The following is a 24957-nucleotide window of genomic DNA, read 5'->3' as shown; positions in this document are numbered from 1 at the left end:
ATGGAACAGCTCTGCATCCTGCTGCTATTAGCTGTTAGGATAAGTTCAGTGGATACACAATTCAATGGCTACAATTGTGATACTAATCTGCACAGCAGATTCCCTGGTAAGATTAAATAAAATATCTATTTACACCCACCCATGCACACTGATGCGTGTGCACGCACACCCATGTATATGCACACAAGCAAACAAACAAAATATTTAACCCTTTTATGCCAAACTGTGATTCCAAAATGTTTGTCTTTTACTTACAAATTCAGTTCTCAGAGTCACAGAATTTTTAATTTTATTCAACCATCTTTTTGAAGAACAAATAGTTTGTCCAGAGCAAAACATTCATTTTGATCATTCTGAATTCGAGATGGTGGATGTGCACTTCCATATTGCTGTCATCTTTTGGATCCTGAGTTGCTCATTTTTGACCAGTTTAACTATCTGTTGCTTCCCACCTCATCTCCTCCCCGCCCTTATTCCCAACCCTCACCTCTAACTGCAGCCCATCAGCCTATCTCCTGAGAGTAATGTGATGGATTATGTCTTGTATGATAGTGTGAAAGAGATGATTACAGGCCAGTACCTGGTTTTACACTCCTCTCATTTTCCAAAAATTATTGAAATCTGAAATGTTACCCCTCGCTTGCAACCGTTTTGGATCTTCTCACAAAGTAAAAACATGGGTCTCAATAATAGGGCAATGGTCATTCTCTGAACTATTATCGGCAGATCATTGGTGAGAAGAGTACTCTGCAAACATTTGCACAAAGTTAATATCTCTTAATTTCATGTAGCAAAATATTCTGGAGCTTTATTGTGACATCTAAAATAATTGCTTTTGATTTGCATGCATTAGTGATGGAGCCAGAGTATTTCCCAGGTTTGTTTTTTTTCATAAAAGAATTAAATTGTTGAAAAAGAACAGAAATTGCATTCTGACAAATATTTCCACAATATTCACATTATTTGCAGCCTTGGTAATGGAATTATATATTGCATTTATATTTTCCATATTTTCTACTTCAAATTAAATAACCTCACATTTATCTATATCAAATTCAATTACTATACTTTGACTTATCGACATAATGGATTTGAAATCTTTTGAATTTTATCAGACATCCTTATGCACCTCTAAGGGATATAAATTGGGCTTTATTACAAAGTTCATTTGATCACTGGAGTCTAAAAAAAAAATAAATGCTAACCATCTAACCACTTCAACGAATTTCCCACATTTATGCATCTCAGGTAAGTAACTGACAACATCAACAAAATTAAATTAAACTTCAGTAAGTTAAAAAGTAATGTTTAAATTTAGCCAATTTACTGAGCTCCTTTGCTTCGAATATATGTGAATTAACTGAATGTTTCTTCCGACAGGTGAAAAGGATATCCTTGTCTTTTGTGGAGTGCAGACCATAACTATCAAGATCAATTTTTGTCCAGTCCTATTCTCTGGCTATTCAGAAACAGATTTAGCATTGAATGGTAGACATGGCAACGCACATTGCAGGGGTTTTATTAATAACAGTACATTTCCCACAGTTGTCATTTTTACCATCAACCTCAGTACATTAGAAGTCTGTGGAAATAACTTAGTGGTAAGATTAATCTTTTTCTTTTGTACATCAAATGTTATGGGCTGATCTTTCATGGTTTATTAACAAAGAATGCAATAGAAAGCATAAATCTGTCATCTATTTAAGCATCCCTGCATTTTCCAGAGGCAATCCTGTGCAAAGGACCTCAGTCATGCAGCATAAATCTGAAATATCACTCAGAATTGATGGGCTTCTTTTCTGTCAACCCTCTAAAGGGCTCATTTTGAAGCAATGGTTCAATTGCTCTCAAAAACTGAAGAAAATGCCAAATGGAAAATCTGCTGGCTTTCCCCTCTAATTCTGGAATTGCGCCGATATCTTCTGAAATATATATCACCTCAGAGTCACAAAGAGATTCAGCAAATCAAGGACCCCTTTCCGACAGTAATCTTATCTTTCTTATTCCGTTCAAGTTCTGATCAATTCTCGCACAGATTCTATCATTCACCTGCACAAAAGCAGAAATTGACAGTGGCTAATTAACCCACCACCCACGTGTTTGGTCTCTGGGAGGAAACTATCCGGAGAAAATCCACAGTCACAGGGGAACAGTCAAGGTGCACCCTCAACGAGCTGCAATACCTGAACTGTGTTCCATTTGTGAGTAAAAAAAAAATTCCCAGTGCAATAGTTAATGAAAACCAACAAACTGAAAAATTAACCCAACATCCATGTTGACCATATAGGAACATAGGAACATAGGAAGTAGGAACAGGAGTAGGCCAAAAATGGCCCATCGAGCCTGCTCCGCCATTCAATACAATCATGGCTGATCTAATTTATGACCTAACTCCACCTACCTGCCTTCTCCCCATATCCCCTAATTCCTCTATCATGTAAAAATTGATCTAACCGAATTTTAAATATGTTTAATGAGGCAGCCTCAACCACTTCCCTGGATAGAGAATTCCAAACATTCACTACTCTCTGCGAAAAACTATTTTTCCTCATCTCTGTCCTAAATCTACTCCCCCGAATCTTGAGACTGTGTCCTCTCGTTTTAGTTTCCCCGTCCAGCTCAAAAAACCTTCCTACATCTATCCTATCCATACCCTTCATAATCCTATATGTTTCTATAAGATCTTCTCTCATTCTTCTGAACTCGAGTGAATACAATCCTAGACGATCTAATCTTTCATCATAAGTCATATCTGGGTTAGGCACAGGCTAACTCAATGCTAAATTTATCACTGCTGCCCCAGTTCATGGTCAAAACATGGCTTCAACAGAGAACAAATTTTACCCTACTGAATGATAAGTAAACAAACACTTCTCGTTGACCTCCAGCTTCCCCTTTAATGAAATGTATTCCCAAGGAGTACATTCACTTCTCACTTTGTTAAATCAGTAAAATTTGTCTTTTTTTTTATTTTTAGGTATCTGCTGCTCAAGGAGTTAATGCATTAGGCAATATTTCGATGGTACAATTTGGAAACATTTCAGGTTATATTGACACTCCTGACCCACCAACCATTATTAGTTACCTTCCAGGACTGCTGTACAAGTACAGCTGTAGCTATCCACTGGAGTATCTAATCAACAACACCCAGCTTGCTTCGTAGGTTTAAATTTTAAAAATATTTCAGCATGTTTTTTTATTTTAGTATCTGACAAATATTCCTGTACATTTTAAAAATACTTTTAAAATATTACTTTCAGATCATCTGCAGCAATATCAGTGAAAGACAGCAATGGTACATTTATCAGTACTTTGAGCTTACTCCTATACAATGTAAGTCTGTTAACATCTTTTGGATGTGTTAATCTGTTAATATAGTAGCAATAGTCAATTGAGCCATGCTTCTTGTTATCATGAAGCCACAAATTCTGAAATTTATAATTGCTGAGGAGAAACAATTCCAAACCTTCTTCCCATTTTCGAAAATGGCCATCAATCTGAGACATTTGAAGGCTCACATTCCTTAAATAATGATGCCTTGGGATAGAATTTCAGATTGTATCAATCATTTTTACTCGGTTTCTGATCAATAGTGAGGAGTTCTTTCTTTTTCTTTGGCTTGCCTTCGCGGACGAAGATTTATGGAGGGGTATGTCCACGTCTACTGCAGGCTCGTTGGTGACTGACAAGTCCGATGCGGGACAGTCAGGCACGGTTGCAGCGGTTGCAAGGGAAAATTAGTTGGTTGGGGTTGGGTGTTGGGTTTTTCCTCCTTTGTCTTTTGTCAGTGAGGTGGGCTCTGCGGTCTTCTTCAAAGGAGGTTGCTGCCCGCCGAACTGTGAGGCGGCAAGATGCACGGTTGGAGGCGATATCAGCCCACTGGCGGTGGTCAATGTGGCAGGCACCAAGAGATTTCTTTAAGCAGTCCTTGTACCTCTTCTTTGGTGCACCTCTGTCTCGGTGGCCAGTGGAGAGCTTGCCATAGAACACGATCTTGGGAGTGCTGTATTGTTAAATGTATATACGTCATAACTTCCTGTGGCCTATGCCCTGTTGAACGGCACAAATGTAGCCCACATTCAGTACACAGAAGTGCAGGAGAAACTCAGCAGAGCACGCAGCGGACATTGAAAGTAAAAGCCAGTTGACCTTTCTGGCTCGGGCCCTTCTTCTGAAAATCAAGCTATGCATAAATAAAGAGTTGGGGGGAGAGGGGAGAAGGGGAAGAGGGAAGTACACAGGCTTACAGGTAAGAGATAACATGTACAGGAAAGTTATCAATAACATTGAAAGAATGCAGAGAAAATTTACAGGGATGTTGCTGGGACTTGAAAAGCTGAGTTATAGGAAAAGGATGAATAAGCTTGGGCAGCACGGTGAGCGAGGCACCACCGACATGGGTTCAAATCCAATGCTGTCTTTAAGGAGTTTATATATTTTCTCCCAATCTGTAACGGTTTCCTCCAGTCACTTTGGATTTCACTCACCTTTCAAAAATGTATGGGGGTTGTTGGTTAATTGGGGTATTTGGGTGGCATGAGTAAATATTTAAAAATTTAAATTTAAAGTTTATTCCCTGGAGTGTCAGAGAATAAGGGGTGATTTGATAGAGGTATTCAAAAATATGAGGAGATAAGATTGGGCAAATGTCCTTTTTCCATTGAGGTTGAAGAAGACAAGAACTAGAGGATATGTATTGAGAGTGAAACATGATATGTTTAAGGGGAAGATTAGAGGGAATTTCTTCACTTAGCAGGTTGTGAGGGTGTGGAATGAGCTTCTAGCAGAGGTGGTGGATGTGGGTTCGATTTCGACATTTAAGAGAAGATTGTATAGTTAAGTGAATGGGAGGGATATGGTCCAGGAGCAGGTCGATGGGACTAAGTGGAATAATTAGTTTGGTGGAGGAGATGGGTCGAAGGGTCTGTTTCTAGTGTTCTATGGTTCTAGGTAGATACAGGTAGGGAGGAAAGAAGGCCAAGAAAAATAGCTCCCTGATAGGGGAAGGAAGGCAAAGGGTTGGAAAGGTGGGAAGGAAGATAGAAGGATAGGGAAAAGGAAGAGACTAGGAGAGGGAGTTAATGCAAATTGGTGATTGATATTGATGCAGTCTGGATGGAGACTGCCAAGATGGATGGACTTTATTTTCTATGGATGCTGCATGACCTGCTGAGTTTCCCCAGTATTTTTGTGGACTGCATTAGACCACAGCATCTTCAGATTTTCTAGTCTATATCTCCATACATCCCGACCATGTTTCTATTAATCTATTAAATCAGCTTAATTCAGCACATTATTTAAAAAAAACCTCTGAGGTCTGTGTATTGGGTATTCGCCTTCTCTGTGAAGGTATAATTTAACACACTGATCACACAGAGACCAAGAATGGATAAAAATTGCACAAGTGTGGCACTTATGCTGTATGTCACATATACAGATCTTTGGGCTTTCATTCTCAGTCTGATCGATCTCCCTCCCTCCCTCCCGCCATACACACCTTTATGTTATTTTGCCTTTCCCTGAGTGTACAACTTCTCATTTGTTCTGCCACCCTATTCTTGAATGTGTTTTCTATTTCCTCTTTTTTTGTTATTGGTTGTCATCACTGAAATAACATCTGGCATATTGCTTCAATAAATTTGAAAAAGTTTCACAATTTTAAAGCTTGGGGCAAATAGGATTAACCATGTTTGAAACCTGCAGTAAGAACTATATGGAAAGCCCTGCCAGGGAGGGCCAGGGATAAATCAGAATGCAACAAGAGAGGGGATAGAAGGTTGGATTGATCAGATGGGTTGGGAATCTGAATTCTGATCCTCAATTAGCCACCATGGCCAATACAGGAACAACCAGAGGACTGCAAAATGCAAGACAAACTAAAAGGACAGAGGGAGCACACATTTATGAGAGTTTGAAGTAGGTCAAAGGAGGCTGTTCACAGCAGGGAGAACTGCAAATTATCCACGAGATGGGAAGTGAAAAGAATGAAGGCTGGGTTTTTAGAGAAAAGCTCGAAAAAGGGAGAAAACAGGATCAGTAGAATTATTTTTGAAAGTAGCCAAGGACAAGAAGAGCAGACCTTGGTCAAGGTTGAGGATTTGAGTGGAGCCCAAAGAACAAACCTAGATTTAGATGAATTCCTGAATCTAGATGAGGTAAATGAACACAATTTAAAAAAATTCAGTTTTATCATTGCTGTAAAGACAATTTTCCAATGCTCAGATTAATTTGTGATAGAACAATATTACTGTCTTGAATGTAAGATATTTTAAATTATACATTACATACATATAGGGAAAAATATTTAGATGGTAGATGAATATGAAATAAAAAGTAAAATAAATCACATCAAAATTAAATATGGACCATTGGTTATTTGTGTTGATTTTGGTTGAGATCCACACTAATTAAGTATCTTGTGAGGCAAAAATGCATCAGGGAGCACATTGGTTCTCGTGCTATTGAATTATAGGTGGGGAAGAGGTAAGGACAGTAGCCCAGAGCTCAAATTGGAAGAATGTTCTGGTGTTTGATTTTTGCACAGCATCCTCAAACTTTTACAGTATAACATTTTACAACATTCTTGTCCAATGTGCACTCCCCAGTAACACTCTTTCTCCTGATGAGGCTTTCCTCCATCACCACCACACCACCCTTCCTCCCCCAAATTCACTTTTCTGTGATCTTCACTCACTATAGCTCCACTTGCTGACAGAAGAAGGATCTTAGTTCATTTCCTCTTGTTGCATTGACTATTCTATTGTGCCTTGTGTGCACCCAACCTTCCACTCGACTTTCATGCAGAACACATTACAATTTCTATGGAGAATTTTCTGTATTTGTTTAAATACAGAATATACAGGATGACAACCATATACATGCTACAAAGGGAAAAATAAATGTTACAACTTGTTATTGCCTCCTTGCACGTACCTATCCCAGAACAATGCATTAAATTACAGAAAGAGAAAGGGTCCATTTATTGGCAAATAGTGGTGAGAACTTTAACAAATCTTTTAATTTCTTCAGGATTCAGCCTACAACCTCCCATTAGTGATACCAGCTGTCGGATTGCCCTTAAAAACCAAGGTATATGCAGCTGTGAAAGCTACAAATCTCGATGGAAGGTGACAACTTTATTTTCATATTTAATTTGATTCATTACCATTCAGATAAATATTTCCAGATTAAAAAAAAATAATATGTTGTCTGTACAGATGGCACGTCTTCATGGATTATTGTTACACCACTCCTTCTGGTAATCCCAATGATGAACATAGATATGATCTTTTCTTCAGGTGAGTGGGTTTCTTATTTTAATCTCTGTGAGTGGAAAGAGTGGAGAAACTGGAGTTATTCTCCATAGAATTTTATTGGATACTTAAACAACACACTCAGTATTATTAATGTTTTTTATAGAGAAAGAGTTGAGTGTTTCTCATGTTAGCAAGGTGGTAACCTAAAAGGATGGAAAAAAGTGATTGATGAAAATCACCTGAGGATCTTTTTCATATACACTAAGTATCAGACTTTCATGTACTGCCCAAAAGGTTGGTGCGAACAGATTCAGTAGAAACATCAAAAGAAAATTTTATAATTATGGCAAAGCACCTCCTTGCTCGCTACCATTCAGGACCCAAACAGTCCTTCCAAGTGAAACAATACTTTTATGAATCTGCAAGGATCATTACGGCTTTCTCGACATTGGAGAGACTGGACGTAGACTGGGAGTTTGCTTCGCTGAGCACCTTCACTCTGTCCATAGTAATGACAGGAATCTCCCAGTGGCTAATCATTTCAATTCCACACCCCACTCCCATGCTGACATATCGGTCCATGGCCACATGCACAGTCAAACCAAGGTAGCCCGAAAATTGGAGGTAGAACAGGTAATATTCCATCTGGGCACTCTCTAACCAGATGGCATTAACATTGACTTCCCCAGTTTCTGTTAGGCCCATCCCTGTCTCCTTTCCTCCAGCTCTCCACCACTTCCTGCTCCTTTAGAGAGCTTACTCTCTGTCTATTACTTCTCAGGTATTTTTTCTCCTGTGCCTTCCCTTCCATTTCCACCTATTACCTCTAGCCTCTGGGTCTGTGCTCCTCCCTTACCCCTCCCATCACCATTTTATTCAGGTGCCTGTCTGTATTTTACTCATACCTTGACAAAGGGTTCAGGCCCAAATGTTGGTTATATACCATATTTTCATCTGCTCCATGACTTGCTGAGTTTCTCCAGCAATTATATGTAAAATACAATCACTTCATCTACAGACTTTCTTGTTTAATTACTGACCTAAATATTCCAGGTTTTTGCCATTGGCAAACTTGAATATCCTTTAATCATGTGCCATTGATGTAGATCAGTGGTTTTCAAACTTTTTCTTTCTACTCACATATCATTTTAAGTAATCCCTTACTAATCACAGAGCACCTATGGCATAGGGATTACTTAAAGTGGTATGTGAGTGGAATGAAAAAGTTTGAAAACCAGTTCTAATTGTACCTCATTGACTCGTTATGTGCACGGTTTCCTAACTCCAAAGGAAATGGGCCAATGACAATTTTTCTCAAGCAAAATATTTCAGTAACAATTGGGTCGAGAGCAGTGGTTCTCAACCTTTCCTTCCCACTCACATCCCACCTTAAGCAATCCCTTACTAATCACAGAGCACTTATGGCATAGGGATTACTTAAGGTGGGATGTGAGTGGAAAGAAAACAACTGATAGATCATAAGTTGTTGTGGACCAAGCACAGAAATTTGAAGCTCCCGAAATTTTACAAACATGCATTGCCAAAATTATCCACCTAATTAATCAAAAACAGGGACTCAAGTTTCTCAAATTGAGGGTCCATCAAATATCTGCCATGCTGAATGCTGTTTGACCTTATCCTGCAAACGTAACTAGAATTGAGGTGGAAATTTTGCCTGCCTGCTTTACTCAGTTTCCTGTAGAGACCACCTGACACATGCAGCAAACTTCAAGCTAAGGTTGAATATGCACTCTAATGAATGCAGGTAAGAACCTGAAATATAAGTATTCTATCATAGCTTTCCATTGTAGCTTAAAAGGATCTAAAAATCTGCTCTAAGAATTGAATATGTTTATCTGTCCATCTATCCATCCATCTCTAGCTTACAATCTATTTCTCCATCATCTCTATCTCAGTCTCTCCCTCTTTTTCTGTCTAATTTACTTATCTACATCTCTGCATGTCTCTATCCATGTATTAATTAATTAATCTATCTATCTATCTTCTTTCTTCTGTTCATTTCATACTTGTATGACTATGGACTATTTTGATAACAATTCAGTTTTATACCCTTGAAAATCAAATTCCAAAGTACCATTCTTAACCAGAATGTACATGATACCTCATTAATTATAGCATGTATTGGAGAAAATTGTGTCCTTTCCTACAATCTGAGTTGATACTTTCTCTAAATTGTAAATTATCCTTTCCTTTTCTACACAAATGGGAGAGGCCATTGAAGGTAAGGATTCACCTACTGTCCCGCTGCATAGCTACATCTCTAGGCAATGTCCATTTGCTGCAAAAGTTGCAAATGACCCATTGATGCCAGCACCGGTGATGATAGTTATTTTGCAGTGTGGTTAGTAACAGACAAAATCTAGCAGCATAGAGTGAGCTTCACATATTTTTGTACACCTATGTGGTGTGCCCAATTTCCTCTCTTGCATTTAAAGGAAGTTCAGTGCAAACATGTAGTTATATTTTGATCATATACTTGAAATGCAGTTTGTAAAAAGGTAGGCTACAGTGAAATACAACCAATGAAAGATAATAAAACTGTACAATATGCCCAGCTTTCTAGCAATTAATTTAATGATTTCAGTTGGTCGCCTGTTTAATAATGTTGATTGTAGCTTCAGCTCAATTGGCTTGGATTAGACTGGTTGAACAGAACTAAACATCCAAATATGTTGTCTCTGTATTCAAGGATGGTGGAAAATTAAAGGAAAGGTTTTCTTTTTTTTCCCAGATCTCCAATATATTCTCGGATAATTCATTTGCCATAAGTGATTTAGTCATTTGGTAAAATAAATCAGTTCAAATTTAAAACTTTTGGCAGGAGAAGCCAAGTGAATCACAAATGCAAATTTTATTTTTGTTGAGAACAGCTGTACCAAGGACCCACAGACGACAGTTATAGAAAATGGTAGAAGTCAGATGGGAAGATTCTCATTTGAAGTTTTTCGCTTTGTGAAACACAAGAACCAGAAGATGTCTCCAGTATTCTTGCATTGTGTAACAAAGCTTTGCAAGTCAGACGACTGTCCATTCTTGACACCAGTAAGTGGTATCATTTATATTTATGTGCAGCAAGCCCTCGAGAGTCGTGTATCAAATAAATATTATTAGGCTACTGTTTTGCTGTGTAATTTGATGTAAATTTCTATCACAAAGACCCCAATTCTCCAAGCCTATTACATCCCTTGCATCTATAATTTTTTTTAAAAAATCACAGCTTTTATCAATTTCTCCTCAGTTATTCTGCCATCCTTACATACTCCTCCTACTATATTTCAGTTAACTTAAAACTTTGATGCTGATATTCCACCTCAATGTACGCCCTGATTTCACTAATCCAAAATATAAATTTAAGTTTAGACATGCAACATGGTGATAGGCCCTTTCGGCCCACAAGCCCCTCTGCCCAATAACACCCAAGTGACCTACATTTTGAACAGTGGGAGGAATTGGGAGCACCCGGAGGAAACCCATGAAGACACGGGATGAACGCGCAAACTCCCAACAGGATTTGAACCCCGACCGCTGGCGCTGTACTAGCATATTGCACTAACAGTACCACTCTTTTTCCAAACATATTCCTGAGAGGTTCTCTACTGTGATTTCCTATCTGTGCTCATCTGTGCACTTGGCTCGTCCTTACTATTTACTCTCCCTCATCCCTCACAATACTCCTGTCAGATGAGCTTCAACCTCCACCCTGACAGGGTCACAAAGCCTGCAAAAGAAGGCTGCAGCAGAAGGAGGAGCCAGGTTGGGGTCATGTGCTTGGTTACAGAGGACAGATCTCAAGGGTAGATTTTTGGGTCAAGGAAATGAAATGGGAATCAGGAAGAAGGATGGTAGTTGAACTGGAATACAAACATGATCCAGGTCTTAGTGAAGGTTGGAGGATGAATCACAGGAATCTGTTGGAGATGGATGTGATGGCTGGTGGGGCAGATGGAAGCAGGCAGATGACTGGTATCTTATTTGCCTGGGATGAAACACTGTTTTCTCCCGGTAAAGGACCATAATGCCGCAAATGGATTCAGACCTTTCATCAAGATTCCCTTTTTCTGAGAAACAGAGAGAGAATGGGTTAAAAGTCAAAACTTTTTAAAAACCAAAGCCCAGTACCTTCTTAAAAGGTTTCAACATCTGACCCATTTCCTGGTGTTGTACATCAGTTATAGGGAAATTATTGGGAAAAAGTTCCATAGGATGGAATTGTTCAAAACCTGGAAGGAACAGTCAGCATGGCTTTGTTAAGGCGAGACTGACACATCAGATTATATTTTTCAAAGAGCTGTCAGTAAAGGTAGTGGTTGATATATGAACTTCATTGACAAGGTCCTACTCGTGAGACTGGACCAAGAGATAAGAGCCCATGGGATCCTGAGCAATTTGGCAAACTGTGTCTGAAACTGATTTGGTTTTAAGAAATAGAGAGTGATAGTCTTTGTGAATGAAAGCCTGTAACCAGTAGTTATAGAATCATACATTACAGACATAGGCCATTCAACCCTCCACTTCCATCTACATCAATCCCATTTGGCTACATTATGTCTCTATAAAAGTGCCCTTTGGACAACTCGTTCACGACCAACCAAGTTGACACTTTGGACTAGTATCATTTGCCTGCATTTAATCTGCATCCTTGCCTGTTCCATTCTCAACTGAATGTCTTTTAAACAGTGATTGTATCTGATTCCACCATCTCCTCTGGCAACATGTTCCAGATAGCAATCACATTCTTTGTAAAAGATCTTTCCCAACTGATTCTCTTCAGAACCCATTCCTTTCATCTTAAAATAATGCTCTCTTGTTTATCTTACCCCTTCAATGGGGAAAAAATTTGACCACTTCCCTATCTGTGCCTGTTATGATTTTATATGTCTCCACCTTCCTTCACTCCAGGAAATACAAGTCTAGCCTTTCTAATCTCTCCAATAACTAGTCTACCAAATCCAGGCAACGTACTGGGGAACCTCCTCTGCACTATCTCCAGGTCATCCACATTCTTCCTGTAGTGTCGTGACCAGAACTGCACTTTAATGCTTCAAAGTATACTCTAAATAATATTTTGTAAAGTTGCAACGTAACCTCGCAACATTTATATTTTACATCCTGGTCTATGAAGGGAAGCATGCCATAGGCCTTCTTCACCACCTACCAACTTTTTTTTACTATTTTCAAGGATCTGCAAACATGAATCACCAGGCCCCTCTGTTCGTCAATGTTCATTCATGCCGCACTATTTACTGTATATATCCTGTTCCCATTTGACAGGGATTGGTACTGGGATCCTTACTGTTTGTCATATGCATTAATAATATGGAAGGTAGCCTTCATTAGAGAATTATATAGATGAATCATTAACAAGGGCAGGGAATTGGTAGATAGATTTAATCCTGTTAGGTGATTGAAATTGAAACATACTGCCTGATGTAATAGAGGAGACAAATGAATTCACAGTGTATAAGAAATATTTTGATGAGTACTTAAAATGTCATGGCACAAAAGGCTACAGACCAAATGCAAGAATGGTGGATCAGTGTAGAAAAGTACTTATAACTGGCATGGACATGGTCAGTCAGTGGGCCATTTTCTACTCAGTATGAAACTACAGATCGATGACAAAATCATCTTATCTATTTTTCAACAAGAAATGGTAGAGTTCAAGTGGCGTGTGATCCTGGCTTCAGATTTTTCAATTTATAATTTATAATCCAACTCAAACATTCCTATTTTAGGGTTTTAAAATGTCCCCAAAGGATTTCCCAGTGACAGGCTTGGAAAGAAATATGTGGTTAGTGATAACTTGACTCTGGTGAGTAGTAAATGTCGGATGAGTTGACAAGCATCACAAAGTGACTTGCATATCAAGGCATCCATTCAGTTTCATCCATGGTAAGAGAATCTTGCCACATTCCTCAAGTAGTTATCATCTCCTATATCTGAAGTAAGGTCATACAACTTGAAAAGATGAATTAGAAAAATCTGATAATTTTCAATGATGTGAAGCTTTGCAATTCGAAATCAAAGGTTATATCAAGACAATTACAAAATTCGTTTGTCCGCTACTTGAACCCCATATTAATTGGTGAGCATTAGAGTAAAAGCAGGGTACTATACTATGAAGTGCAAGAACTTTCACTAGTCTTGAAAGCTCCACTCCAGACATGTTTTATTAATGCATTAACAATAGGTGAACAATGGCTTAGATGTTCATTGCCAAGAGGAATCTTGCAGTTCAGATTTCAGATTTATTGGCAGAGTACATACATGACATCACACACAACCCTCGGATTCCTTCTTCCTGCGGGCGCGGCAGAATTATCACTAATTGGTAGTGCAAAAAATAAACTGTGCACAGCGTAAAATATATAACTCAGAACTGTTGGTATTTCCATACCAGACCGTAGTGCAGCCGGTCAGCACACTTTTTACCACACCTCTGTAGAAATTTGCCAGGGTTTCTGGTGTCACAACAAACCTCTGCAAACTCCTGAGGAAGTAGAGGTGCTGACATGCTTTCTTCACAATGCCAATGGCGTGTTGGGTTCAGGAAAGATCCTCCGAGACAATGACTCCCAAGAACTTAAATTTGCTCACCATCTCCACCTCTGATCCCCAAACGATGACTGGTTGGTATATCTCTGGCTTTCCTTTCCTGAAGTTTTGGTAACATTGAATGCAAGGTTGTTGTTGGTGCACCATTCAGCCAGGTTTTCAATCTCCATTCTGTATGCTGATTCATCGCCTTCCTTTATACAACCCACTACCATAGTGTCGTCGGCAAATTTGTAGATGGTGTTATTGTCATACTAAGCGACACAGTTGTAGGTGTAAAGTAAGTAGAGCAGTTGGTTCATCTTCTACCTTGTTTCCTATTCATTCCGTGTTACCCTCAAGTATTTCCAAATGCGATTTGAAATTTTGAACATGAATTCAGTGAATGATAGTGTAAATCTACCAAATTAAGTGATTTTTTTTATTTTTATCAATAGAATTGTTACAAAAGAAAACGAAGAGGTTTAATAGAAGCTACCACCGCAATCCCTCGCGTCTCTACAGGGAATGCAGTGATCACAGCGGGACCTATCATTACCAGGAGTGAAAGTGGTAAGTTTCACCAACTGTAGCTGGACAGCAACCAAATGTTAGTAGCATCAGGGTAAATTCAGATTGCCAAGCCACTGAAAGTTGTGAAGCAAAGCTTCAAGTTCCAGCTGACAATCAGAATAATTGAACACATACATGATTTTAAAAAAAAGAAAAATACTTCATTTTAGTCACTTTAGAAAGTAGATAACTACGGATCTGATTTTTTTCCACTTAAATAGTTTTGAACTTAAGCTCTTTAGTAAATGTAAATCAATGTTATTTCACATTGTGGCATTCATTTCTCGGTAATGACAGGGCAGGGAAGGAGGCATTTGCTTGCTTGCCTTCATCAGTCAGGGCATTGACCACAGGAGCAGGGATCATGTTGCAATTGTACAGGATGTTGGTGAGACCACACTTGAAGTATGTATGTAGTTTTGGTCACTCAATAAAGGAAATCAAGCTGGAAAGGGTGTGGAATAAATTTATGAGTATAATGCTGGGACTTCGAGGCTTGAGTTTTAAGGAGAGCCTGGATAGGCTGGGTCTTTTCACCCAGAATTGGAGGAGTCTAAAGGGGGACATCATAGAGGCTTTCAAAATAATGAGGTGTAGGTAAAATAAATAGTCAATTTTTTCCCCCCAATGTAGGACAATCTAAAACTAGAGGCCATGGATTAAAGGTGAGAAGGGAACACTTTAAAAGGGACCTGAGGGATATCTTCACACAGAGGGTGGCAGGCAGGCAGGCCTGGATTAACATTAAACAAAATCAGCATGTGCTTAGGGGACCAAGGGAAGGGGCCTTTTTTCCAGTGCTGGATTTCCCATGGTGCAGCTGAACTAGGGCCCCACAAAAAGGCCTCCCCCCCCCCTCTATTATTTCACATTCAGCTCTCATTGAGTCTCAATGTCTTGTCAATTAGACAATGGAAGGGTCGAGGGGGAACCACTGTTGGGCTATGCTTAGGGCATCAGTTGGCCTTAATCTGGCCCTGGTGACAGGTATATGGAATGAACTGCCAGTAGAAGTGGTGGATATAAAGAAAATCGGTATGTTCAAAAGACATTTAGATAGGCATGTGGAGGGGAAATGTTAGAGGGATGAAGAACCATAGAACACTGCAGCACAGAAAACTGGCCATTTGGCCCTTCTAGTCTGCCAAAACATCATTCCGTTTGTCCCACTGATCAGCACCCAGTGCATAACTCTCCAGACCTCTCCTATCCATGTATCTATCCAATTTATTCTTAAAACTGAAGAGTGAGCCAAAATTTACGTCAGATGGCAGCTCATTCCACACTCCAACCACTCTCTGAGTGAAGTTCCCCCTAAACCTTTCCCCTTTCACCGTAAAGCCCTCTCATATTTATCTCTCTTAATCTCAGTGGAAAGAGCCTACTCACATTTACTCTGTCTATACCCCTCATAATTTTGTAAACCTCTATCAAATCTCCCCTCATTCTTCTAAACTCCAAGGAGCAAAGTCCTAACCTGCTTAATCTTTCCCTGTAACTCAACTCCTGAAGACCCAGCAACATCCTTGTAAATCTTCTCCGAACTCTTTCAATCTTACCGAGATCTTTCCTGTAGTTAGGTGACCAGAACTTCACACAATACTCCAAATTTGGCCTCACTAATGTCTTATACAATCTCACCATAACATCCCAACTCCTGTAATCAATACTTTGATTTATTAAGGCTAAGGTACCAAAAGCTTTCTTTATAACCCTGTCTACCTATAACACCATTTTCAGGGAATTATGTATCTATATTCACAGATCCCTTTGTTCCTCTACACTCCTCAATGCCCTACCATTTGCTGTGAACGTCCTACCTTGATTTGTCCTTTTAAATGCAACATCTCACACTTTTCTGCATTAAATTCCATCTGCCATTTTTCCAGCTGGTCCAGATCCCTCTGCAAGCTTTGAAAGACTTCCTTGTTGTCCATCTTACCACATTATCATCTAGATCATTGATATAGACAACAAACAACAATGGTTCCAGCACCAATCTCTGAAGCACACCACTAATCACAGGCCTCCAGTCTGAGAAGCAATCATCCACTACCACTCTCTGTCTTCTCCCATTCAGCCAATTTCAAATCCAGTCTACAATCTCTCCTTGGATATCTAGTGTCTGAACCTTTTGAACTAACGTTCCGTGTGGGACCTTGTCAAAGGCCTTACTAAAATCCATGTAGACAACATCCACAGTCCTTCCTTCATCTACTTTCTTGGTAACCTCCTCGAAAAACTCTATAAGATTCATTAAACATGACCTCTCATGCACAAAGCCATCCTAATTATCCGTAATCTACCCTTGGCTGTGCAAATACTTGTAAATCAGATTCTCAGAACACCCTCCAATAATTTACTACTAACGTCAGGCTCACGGGCCTGTAATTTCCTGGTTTACTTTTTTAAAATAATAGAACAACATGAGCTACCCTCCAATCCTCTGGCACCTCACCTGTGGCTAAGGACATTTGAAATATTTCTGCCAGATCCCCTGCATTTTCTACACTAGTCTCCCTCAAGGTCCGAAGGATTATCATGTCAGGTTCGGGGAATTTATCTACCTTTATTCACTGTAAGTCTTTAATCGCTCTATGTTCCAAGACTCTACTGCTTGTTTCCCTTCCTTCCTTATGCACCATACCATTTTCCTGAGTAAATACTGATGCAAAAAAACTATTTAAGATCTCCCTGATCTCGTGAGGCTTCACACATAGACAACCACCCTGATCTTCTCGTGGATCAATTTTGTCCCTTACTATCCTTTTACTCTTAATATACTTGTAGAACCCCTTTGCAACCTCATGTTTTCTTTTTGCCTTCCTGATTTCCTTTTCTTACATTTTCTATACTCTTCTAGTACCTCATTTGCTTCTTTTTGCCTATACCTGCTATACCCCTCTCCTTCTTAACCAGATCGCCAATATCCCTTGAAAATCAAGGTTCCGTGTGCCTGTTAACTTTGCCTTTAATCCTGACAGGAACATGCAAACTCTGCACTCTTAATTTCGCTTTTGAAGATCTTCCACTTACTGAACATATCCTTGCCAGAAAACAATTTATCCAAATCCACTCTTCCTAGATCCTTTCTCATTTCCACAAATTGGCCTTTCTCCAATTTAGAATTTCAACTCAAGGACCAGACCTATCCTTCTCCATAATTAATTTGAAACTAATGACATTATGGTCACTGGACCCAAAATGTTCACCTACGCATACCTCTGTCACCTGACCTGTCTGGTGCCATAATAGGAGATCAAGTATTGCATCTTCTTTCGTTTGTACCTCTAGATATTGATTTAGAAAACTTTCCTGAACACATTTAACAAACTCCAAGCCATCCAGCCTTTTTAGAATATGGGAGTCCCAATCAATATGTGGAATGGTAAAAGCTCTGATTATCACAACTTTCTGTTTCTTACATCAGTCTGTTATCTCTCTACAGCTTTGCTCCTCTAATTCTCTCTGACTATTGGGTGGTTTATAATAGATCAGTGTGGTCACATCTTTCCCATTCCTTAGCTCCATGTGTCCTTTGCATTTGAGACCTCTGGGCTGATATTTTCCTTGAATAGCAATGCCACTCCTCCCCCTTTCATCCCTCCCCCTCTATCACATCTGAAACAACGGAACCCCAGATCACTGAGCTGCCAGTCCTGCCCCTCCTGCAACCAAGTCTCACTAATAGCAATAATGGCATAATCCCACTTGGCAATCCATGCTCTAAGCTCGTCTGCCTTTCCTACAATACTCCTTGCATCGAAATAAATAAACTTGAAAACATTTCTATCATGTGCAAACCTTTGATTTCTGTCTATACATGCAGTCCTCACTTGACCTTTATCCTCCTCCACCTTACTATCTGCTCTAACACTCTTGTTCCCACCCCCTGCCAATCTAGTTTAAACCCCCCCCCCCCAAGAGAAGCATTAGCAAACCCTCCCGCAAGGACATTAGTACCCCTCCAGTTCAGGTGCAAACCATCCCATCGGAACAGGTCCCACCTTCCCTGGAACAGAGTCCAATTGTCGAGAAACACATGAAGCCCTCCCACCTTCACCATCTCATTAGCCACGTATTTAGCTGCAGCAACTTGCTACTTCTGGCCTCACTAGCACGTGACACGGATACCACTCCTGAGATCGCAACCCTGGAGGTCCTGTCCTTCAACTATGCACCTAACTCCCTAAACTCTCTTTGCAGGACATCCTCACCCTTCCTACCCATATCATTGGTCCCTACGATATGGACCACGACATCTGGCTGCTCACCCTCCCTCCTGAGAATTTCGAGAACTCGATCTGAGATATCACGGACCCTGGCATCAGGGAGGCAACAGACCATCTGGGATTCTTGATCTCTCCCATAGAGAAAAGAGATGAGCAGAAGTGATAGAGGATTTGATAGATAGAGAAACAGATAAATCAAATCCTCTATCACTTCTGCTCACCTCTTTTCCCTTTTGTAGGTGTAGCCATCAGGGACAATTATGCTGTCCCAGGTTTCCCACTTCCTGCAATCGGAGCAATCCACTGCTCGAGCTCGCTCCATTACCTTCTCCTAAATTAATTAAAGGATTAAATGACCTCCCCTAGCCTTACCTCACTGGAAGCAAGCTCATCCTCAGCTCGCTGCAGACTCTCGTGGCAAAGCTGCACTCCTTCACTGGGCCACTCACACATTGGCCACACCTCCTTCAGCTTCCTTTCCTTTTATTTGTCCCTGCCAATTATCTCAAGTACTCACTCCCACAAATCAACACTCTGTTTAACCCTTCAGTTGCTCTCCGCACTCTTATTAAAACTTCTTAAACCTCACTCACCGAGGCTGATTTCCTCCACTCACCGCTCTCCAGAGTCTCTCACTCCTCTTCTTACTCCGACGGTCCTGAGATCGCAAATGACCCAAGCCCCTGCACCACAGTCTTTTTAAAATGGGGCAAACACACAAATGGAACTAACTTGGTTGGCACAGAAAAGTTAGACTAATGGGCTGTAGAATTCTATGAGTCTATAATCTGCTTGTGTTTACTAATGGCAAGACTATGCAGTCAGCAGGAAACAAACAATGCTGCCAAACATTCTTTTACGTTTATACAAAGACTAACTTTGGACTTATAACAAATTCCTCCCTGTCACCCTTTGTAGAAGTGTAGTGTGCCTTAAAAGAGCAGCCAGGGCCTGTGTAAATGAGACAGGCCACCAGGTTTCTTGTTAAATAATCAGACTGTAGTACCTCATACATGGAAAGCTTTGTTACTCACTGAGACAAGAGAAGGATGAAATCTTACTTCATTGTCATCACAACCAGATACGATTTATTTGTCAATAATAAAATGTTATGATTCTTATTAAAATTTCTCTCACTGTTCCCCATCAACATTCACATTGCTTTGCATTTCCCACATTAGCTACTAAAGTATTGTTAATCTGATTCATGAGTGACAGTTCTGGCAACTTTCCACTTTAAACTCATAATGGGCCAGATACAGATACTGCAGTCATTTGTAACGCATGCACATCCCAGACTGAGTTTCCACATATTTTGCTCACAAGTTTCAGTGAGAGCAACCTCGATGAATGCAGCTTTAACCTCAGCAGGGAAGGGTGGCAGGGCCTTCCACGTATGAATCCTATCATATAGTGGAGTCTAACCTAATGGTAAAATATTGTCAGCTAGCTAAGACAGCCTACCTGGCTTCACCAAGCTGTCAAACATGCTATTGCATAAGCATGCCTTGAATGTTTCTGATGCATTCAAAAATATTCAAAGGCTATTAAAATCTAAATAATGCAAATAAAGGCTGTAAAATATTCTGAAAAGCTAAAATATTTAAATTCACTTAAAAACAACCAAATAAATTCAATTACCAAAAACTTTAAAATTACTCCACCAACCTTCACACCTCCCAGCTACTTTCCATTGAATTGAATGGAAGAGAGCTTCTTCCAGCGGGCTTTGTGGCACAGATTTTTCAAGTGGATTTCCCAGAGTAAAAATTGAGGAAGAGCTGTGAGGTTGTGCTCCTCTGTTACATGGAAATTACTGAAATTGTTGACATTTTATATAGAATCCTCATGATCAACAGAGAGAAGAAACTTTAAACAAAACATTTTGTGATTGAACCAAAGCCCAGTTTTAAAAAAATGGCTTACTTATCCATTATGCCATAAAGTTCAATAGAATGCTTTTAGTTTTGCCTCTTTGTGGAAAATATTCCACATTGTTTTGGGTTGACCTGACTCCATTACTGAAGAAATAATTTGTAGTGAACAATAACAGGGCAATTGGTTACTATCTCAAACTGGAGTTATAAAATTACCAGAAAATATCTAATGTAATACTATACTCATTTTTTAAAAAGTATGCATTTTAATGAACATATATTATCAGATTGGGACAAATAAATAGCACCGTGCTTTTTGGATAAAATTTACTGATCGCCTGGACACCAACCATGTGGACCTCACTTCGATTTAGTGCCTTCATTATTTCTTTAACTGCTGTACAGATTTTTAAATTATATAAATATTAATATAAAAAATGTATTAAAATATATTGGGTTTTTTTCATTGATAGATGACACAGCAACAAACAACTCACAAACTGGTAAGTCTTATTTGGTTGCATTTTCTTGGATAGAACATTACTTAATTGCTGTATGAACTTCTGGCCAGATATTTATATCCTCTTTGCAGATATCCAGGAACTAGGATGGAGGAGGGGCGCTTACTAGTGGAGTAATACTGTGGGCTGAAGGGGTGAATAAGGAAAAGTGGTGAAGCTGCCCCTTGGACACCCATATCCCACTGAGCCCTGTAGACCAGCCAACCATGAACATTAATAGTAAAGAAATGCTGGGCATACCCAGCTAAACAGGCAGCAGCAGTGGAATGAAAAGGAGAATTAACATTTTGGGCTTTAGGCCTAAATTGTTAACCCTGTCTTTCGCAGCACTTAATTTTCTAAATTCAGACTTTCAGCATCTATGGTTAGTAATAGAATATTAATGCCTTGTAGACAGATCTTATTAGGTTTCAATTCCTGTAAATTTGTTGCATTTAAATTCTAAGGCTTTCTTGGGCAGAATATAGGTGATGCACGATCAATTGCACAAAGACTGAAAGTCTTTTATTTTAAGAGATGGACACCATCCCTGCGTTAGTCGCTCACACTGACCCAGACTCGAACTGGGGGCAGGCTTGAGGCATGCCAGCCTTTATGGGAAGAAAGTGGAGGAGTCACGAGCCAGCCAATGAGAGCAGGGTCAACCAGGAAAGGTTATGTTATTGACATATGACAAATATGTACAATAGTGGTTTCACCACAATAGGCAATCTTGATATGACCTGCCTGAAAAGAATCTTTAACAAATCATTCTCTTGATACTCTTTTGGTGATTCTCTTATGACCTGTTAGATTAGATTTAAAATGGGCGATTCCCTAGAAACTAAAGGGTAGTGGTGGACCAGTGTTATTCTGACTGAATGTCTGTGACCAGTGGTGTTCTATAGCACTGTTGTTTGTGATGTACAGTAAAATCCTTGTTATCCAGAATTCAAGCAACTAGTTGCCTTGAGCAACTGGCAAAAAAATCATGGAAAATAAATAGGTATAAAATACAAGCCAATCACGCAACATGCAATCTCAAGAATCCAGAAAATTCACTTATCCGACATCTGGATGCTGGGGGGCAGGAGGGGGGTTTACTGTATATGAATGATTTGAATTAAAATGTAGGTGGAGTGATTAGTAAGTAAATTTGGCAAAATAAATTGATAGAGTTGTCAAAAAATACAGCTGGAACTTTGAGAAGACTAACTATGACTAGGCATGAAACAAAACTTGCAGTGCAAAGGGCGCTGAAGTTCGATGCATGAAACTGATTAGTTTTATAACCTGGCAGGAATTTAAGAAGGCTATAAAACTTATGAAGTAAAATATAAAGCAATAGAAAGGAGCAAAGATATCTATGTGTATAACCATTGGAAATATGGCTGGAGAAATGGGAGATGGAATTTAATTTAGACAAGTGTGAGATGTTGCATTTTGGAAGGTCGAATGTAGGTGGAATGTATACAATTAATGGCAGGGTTTTTAAAAGCATTGATGTGCAGAGGGATCTGGGGGTCCAGATCAATAGCTCATTGAAAGTGGCCACACAAGTAGACAGAGTGGTAAAGAAGGCACATGGCTTCATTAGGTGGGGCATTGAAAATAAAAAATAAGAAAGTCATATTTCAGCTATATAAAACTTCGGTGACACTACACTTGGAATACTGTGAGCAATTGTCATCACCCCATTATAGGAAGGATGTGGAGTCCTTGGAAAGAGGACAGAAGAGGTTAACCAGGATGTTGCCTGTTTAGAGTGTCAAAAGCTGAAGGTTATCCTGATAAAGGTTTATAAAATTATGAGAGGCATTTCCACAGATTAAAAGCTTCATACGCTAGAGGATATCTGTTTAAGATGATGGGGAGAAAGTTTAAGGGAGATATTTTACAGAGAATGGGCTTCCTGGTGGAAGGTGATACAATGGTAGCACTTAAGAAGTTTCTAAGTAAATACTTGAATATGAAGGAGATGGAGGATATCTATGTGATAGTACGGATTCTATCACCAATGTGTCTATGTATATATTGTAGTATAGGATGGTTGTGATTGGCTGAGAGCGTAGCCACGCCTACTGGCAGGTCTTAAAGGGTTGCTCCTAGCCAGACCCAGATCATTCTGGACTGGTCGACCTACATGTGATACGCTCTAGTCTTCTAGTTAATAAAAGCTTTGGTTTGGATCAATAAGTCTTTGATTCTTTCGACGTGCACTACAATCTATTAAGTGCAAGCAGCAGTCTTCATATTCAGTACAGACATGTGAGATGAAGTGCCTGTTCCTGTGTTATACTGTTCAATGTTCTATATTCTAGAGCCCCTGGAGCACAAATCCATGGATACCTGAAAGTGGCAACACAGGCAGTAAATATGCTTGCCTTTGTCGCAAGGGCACTGAGTATAAAAGTTGGGAACCAGCTGAATAAAATGTTGGTTGGGTCACAATTGGAGTAGAGTATGTAGTTCTGGTCACTGAATTACAGAAGGATGTGGGGACTTTGGAGTGGTGCAAAATAAAGGTTCATCAAGATATTGTCTGGATTAGAAAGCCTGCACTATCAAGAGAGGATTGTTTCCAATGGTGCATCAGGAGGCTGAAAGGAGATCCGATAAAAGTTTATAAATTAGAAGAGGCATATACAGTGCATTTCCCAGGGTGGAAATATCAGGTACTATGAACATAGATTTAAGATGAGATCATGGAAGTATAAAGGAAATTTGCAAGGCAGGGTTTTCAGCCGGAGAGTGAATGGTACATGCCTGAAACACACAGTCAGGGTTGGAGTGCAAGCAGGTGATAGAAATATTCAAGAGGCATTTAGACGGTCAGATGAAGAAGGAGGAAGCTGGGATTCCGAAAGGATCAATGCTTGGATTTCTCACAAATTAAAATCCTAGTTCAAATATCATAATTTCATTATTGGAAAACCAAATATCTTGTAGAGTATTGAAGAAGTCTGACTTATTTTTTTGTTGTCTTTTTAGGTTACATGGGGAAATCTGCCTTTCATTTCAACTCTGTGTCAAGTTCATTAGTTTCTGGAATTGTTATTCTTGGTGTTATGAGTATTTCTCTTTTTATCACCTCTGTCATTCTTAACCGGAAACTGAAAAACAATAGTGCTTTAACTGGAATCAGAAATCCTGTTTTTAACTAGCTCGCCTGGAAAATATTCACTGTTTCCTTATCTACATAATACAGATAATATAGAAAAAGAACATGAGATTTCCTTTTCACTGAGATATTAGGATAGGCCTATTTTCTTTATTACAAAGAATCTAGCACCAGACCTCCACAAGTATTTGCTATTTTAGTTGTTTCCTACCCTACAACAGTATGAGAAAATAAAATTTCTCCAAAAGTCTTCAGTGATATTTTGAAGTAAGTGCCTCAGCGTGAGCTGGGTTGGGAAATGATAGAAAAGGCACATAAATTTGACAATAAACTCAAAACTCTAGTAATCCAGGTTTGACCTGGTGCTCCCTGTGTTGAGTTTGCACATTCTCCCTGTGACTGCTCTGAGTTTGCACATTCTCTCTGTGACTGCTTGGATTTTCCCTGGGTGCTCAGGTTTTTTTCCACAACCCAGAGACTGGTAGATTCATTGGTTTCTGTAAATTCCTACTAGGATCATCAGAATGAGGCTGATGGGCAGGTGCGAGGGATAGGTTATAGGGAAATAAATGGGGGGAATGAGACTGAGTACGCAACTGAGCACAAATTATTTACCAGCACATTGGGAATGGGGAATCTGTATGCCAGCATCAACTTAATGCCTCATCAACCATTATGAAACATGAAAATATGAAATAATGATAGTATTGTTGTGTTGTAGGTCTGGTAAATGAACCCAACTACACATTAAACTTAAAAACAGAAGAGGGAGTGGAAATTACAAGTGTGTCACAAACTTGTAATATCTATGATTACTGTAAATATTGGAGTATAATGCAAAAA

At 39.4% G+C, this 24957-nt stretch overlaps 1 protein-coding gene across 1 annotated transcript; it reads left to right on the top strand.

Moving 5' to 3' along the window:
* Positions 1-24293, top strand: LOC138739750 (zona pellucida-like domain-containing protein 1). Its single transcript, XM_069892335.1, has 10 exons — positions 1-106; positions 1381-1601; positions 2978-3159; positions 3261-3333; positions 7030-7127; positions 7218-7298; positions 10148-10319; positions 14270-14384; positions 20967-20996; positions 23985-24293. Exons 1-10 carry the CDS (start codon positions 1-3, stop codon positions 24155-24157), a joined length of 1251 nt encoding a protein of 416 aa, XP_069748436.1. The 3' UTR covers positions 24158-24293.
* The last annotated feature ends 664 nt before the right edge of the window (positions 24294-24957 follow it).

The sequence above is a fragment of the Narcine bancroftii genome, chromosome 7, assembly GCF_036971445.1.
Source record: "Narcine bancroftii isolate sNarBan1 chromosome 7, sNarBan1.hap1, whole genome shotgun sequence".
Taxonomy (NCBI): domain Eukaryota; kingdom Metazoa; phylum Chordata; class Chondrichthyes; order Torpediniformes; family Narcinidae; genus Narcine; species Narcine bancroftii.
This window is presented reverse-complemented; position numbering and strand designations above follow the sequence as displayed.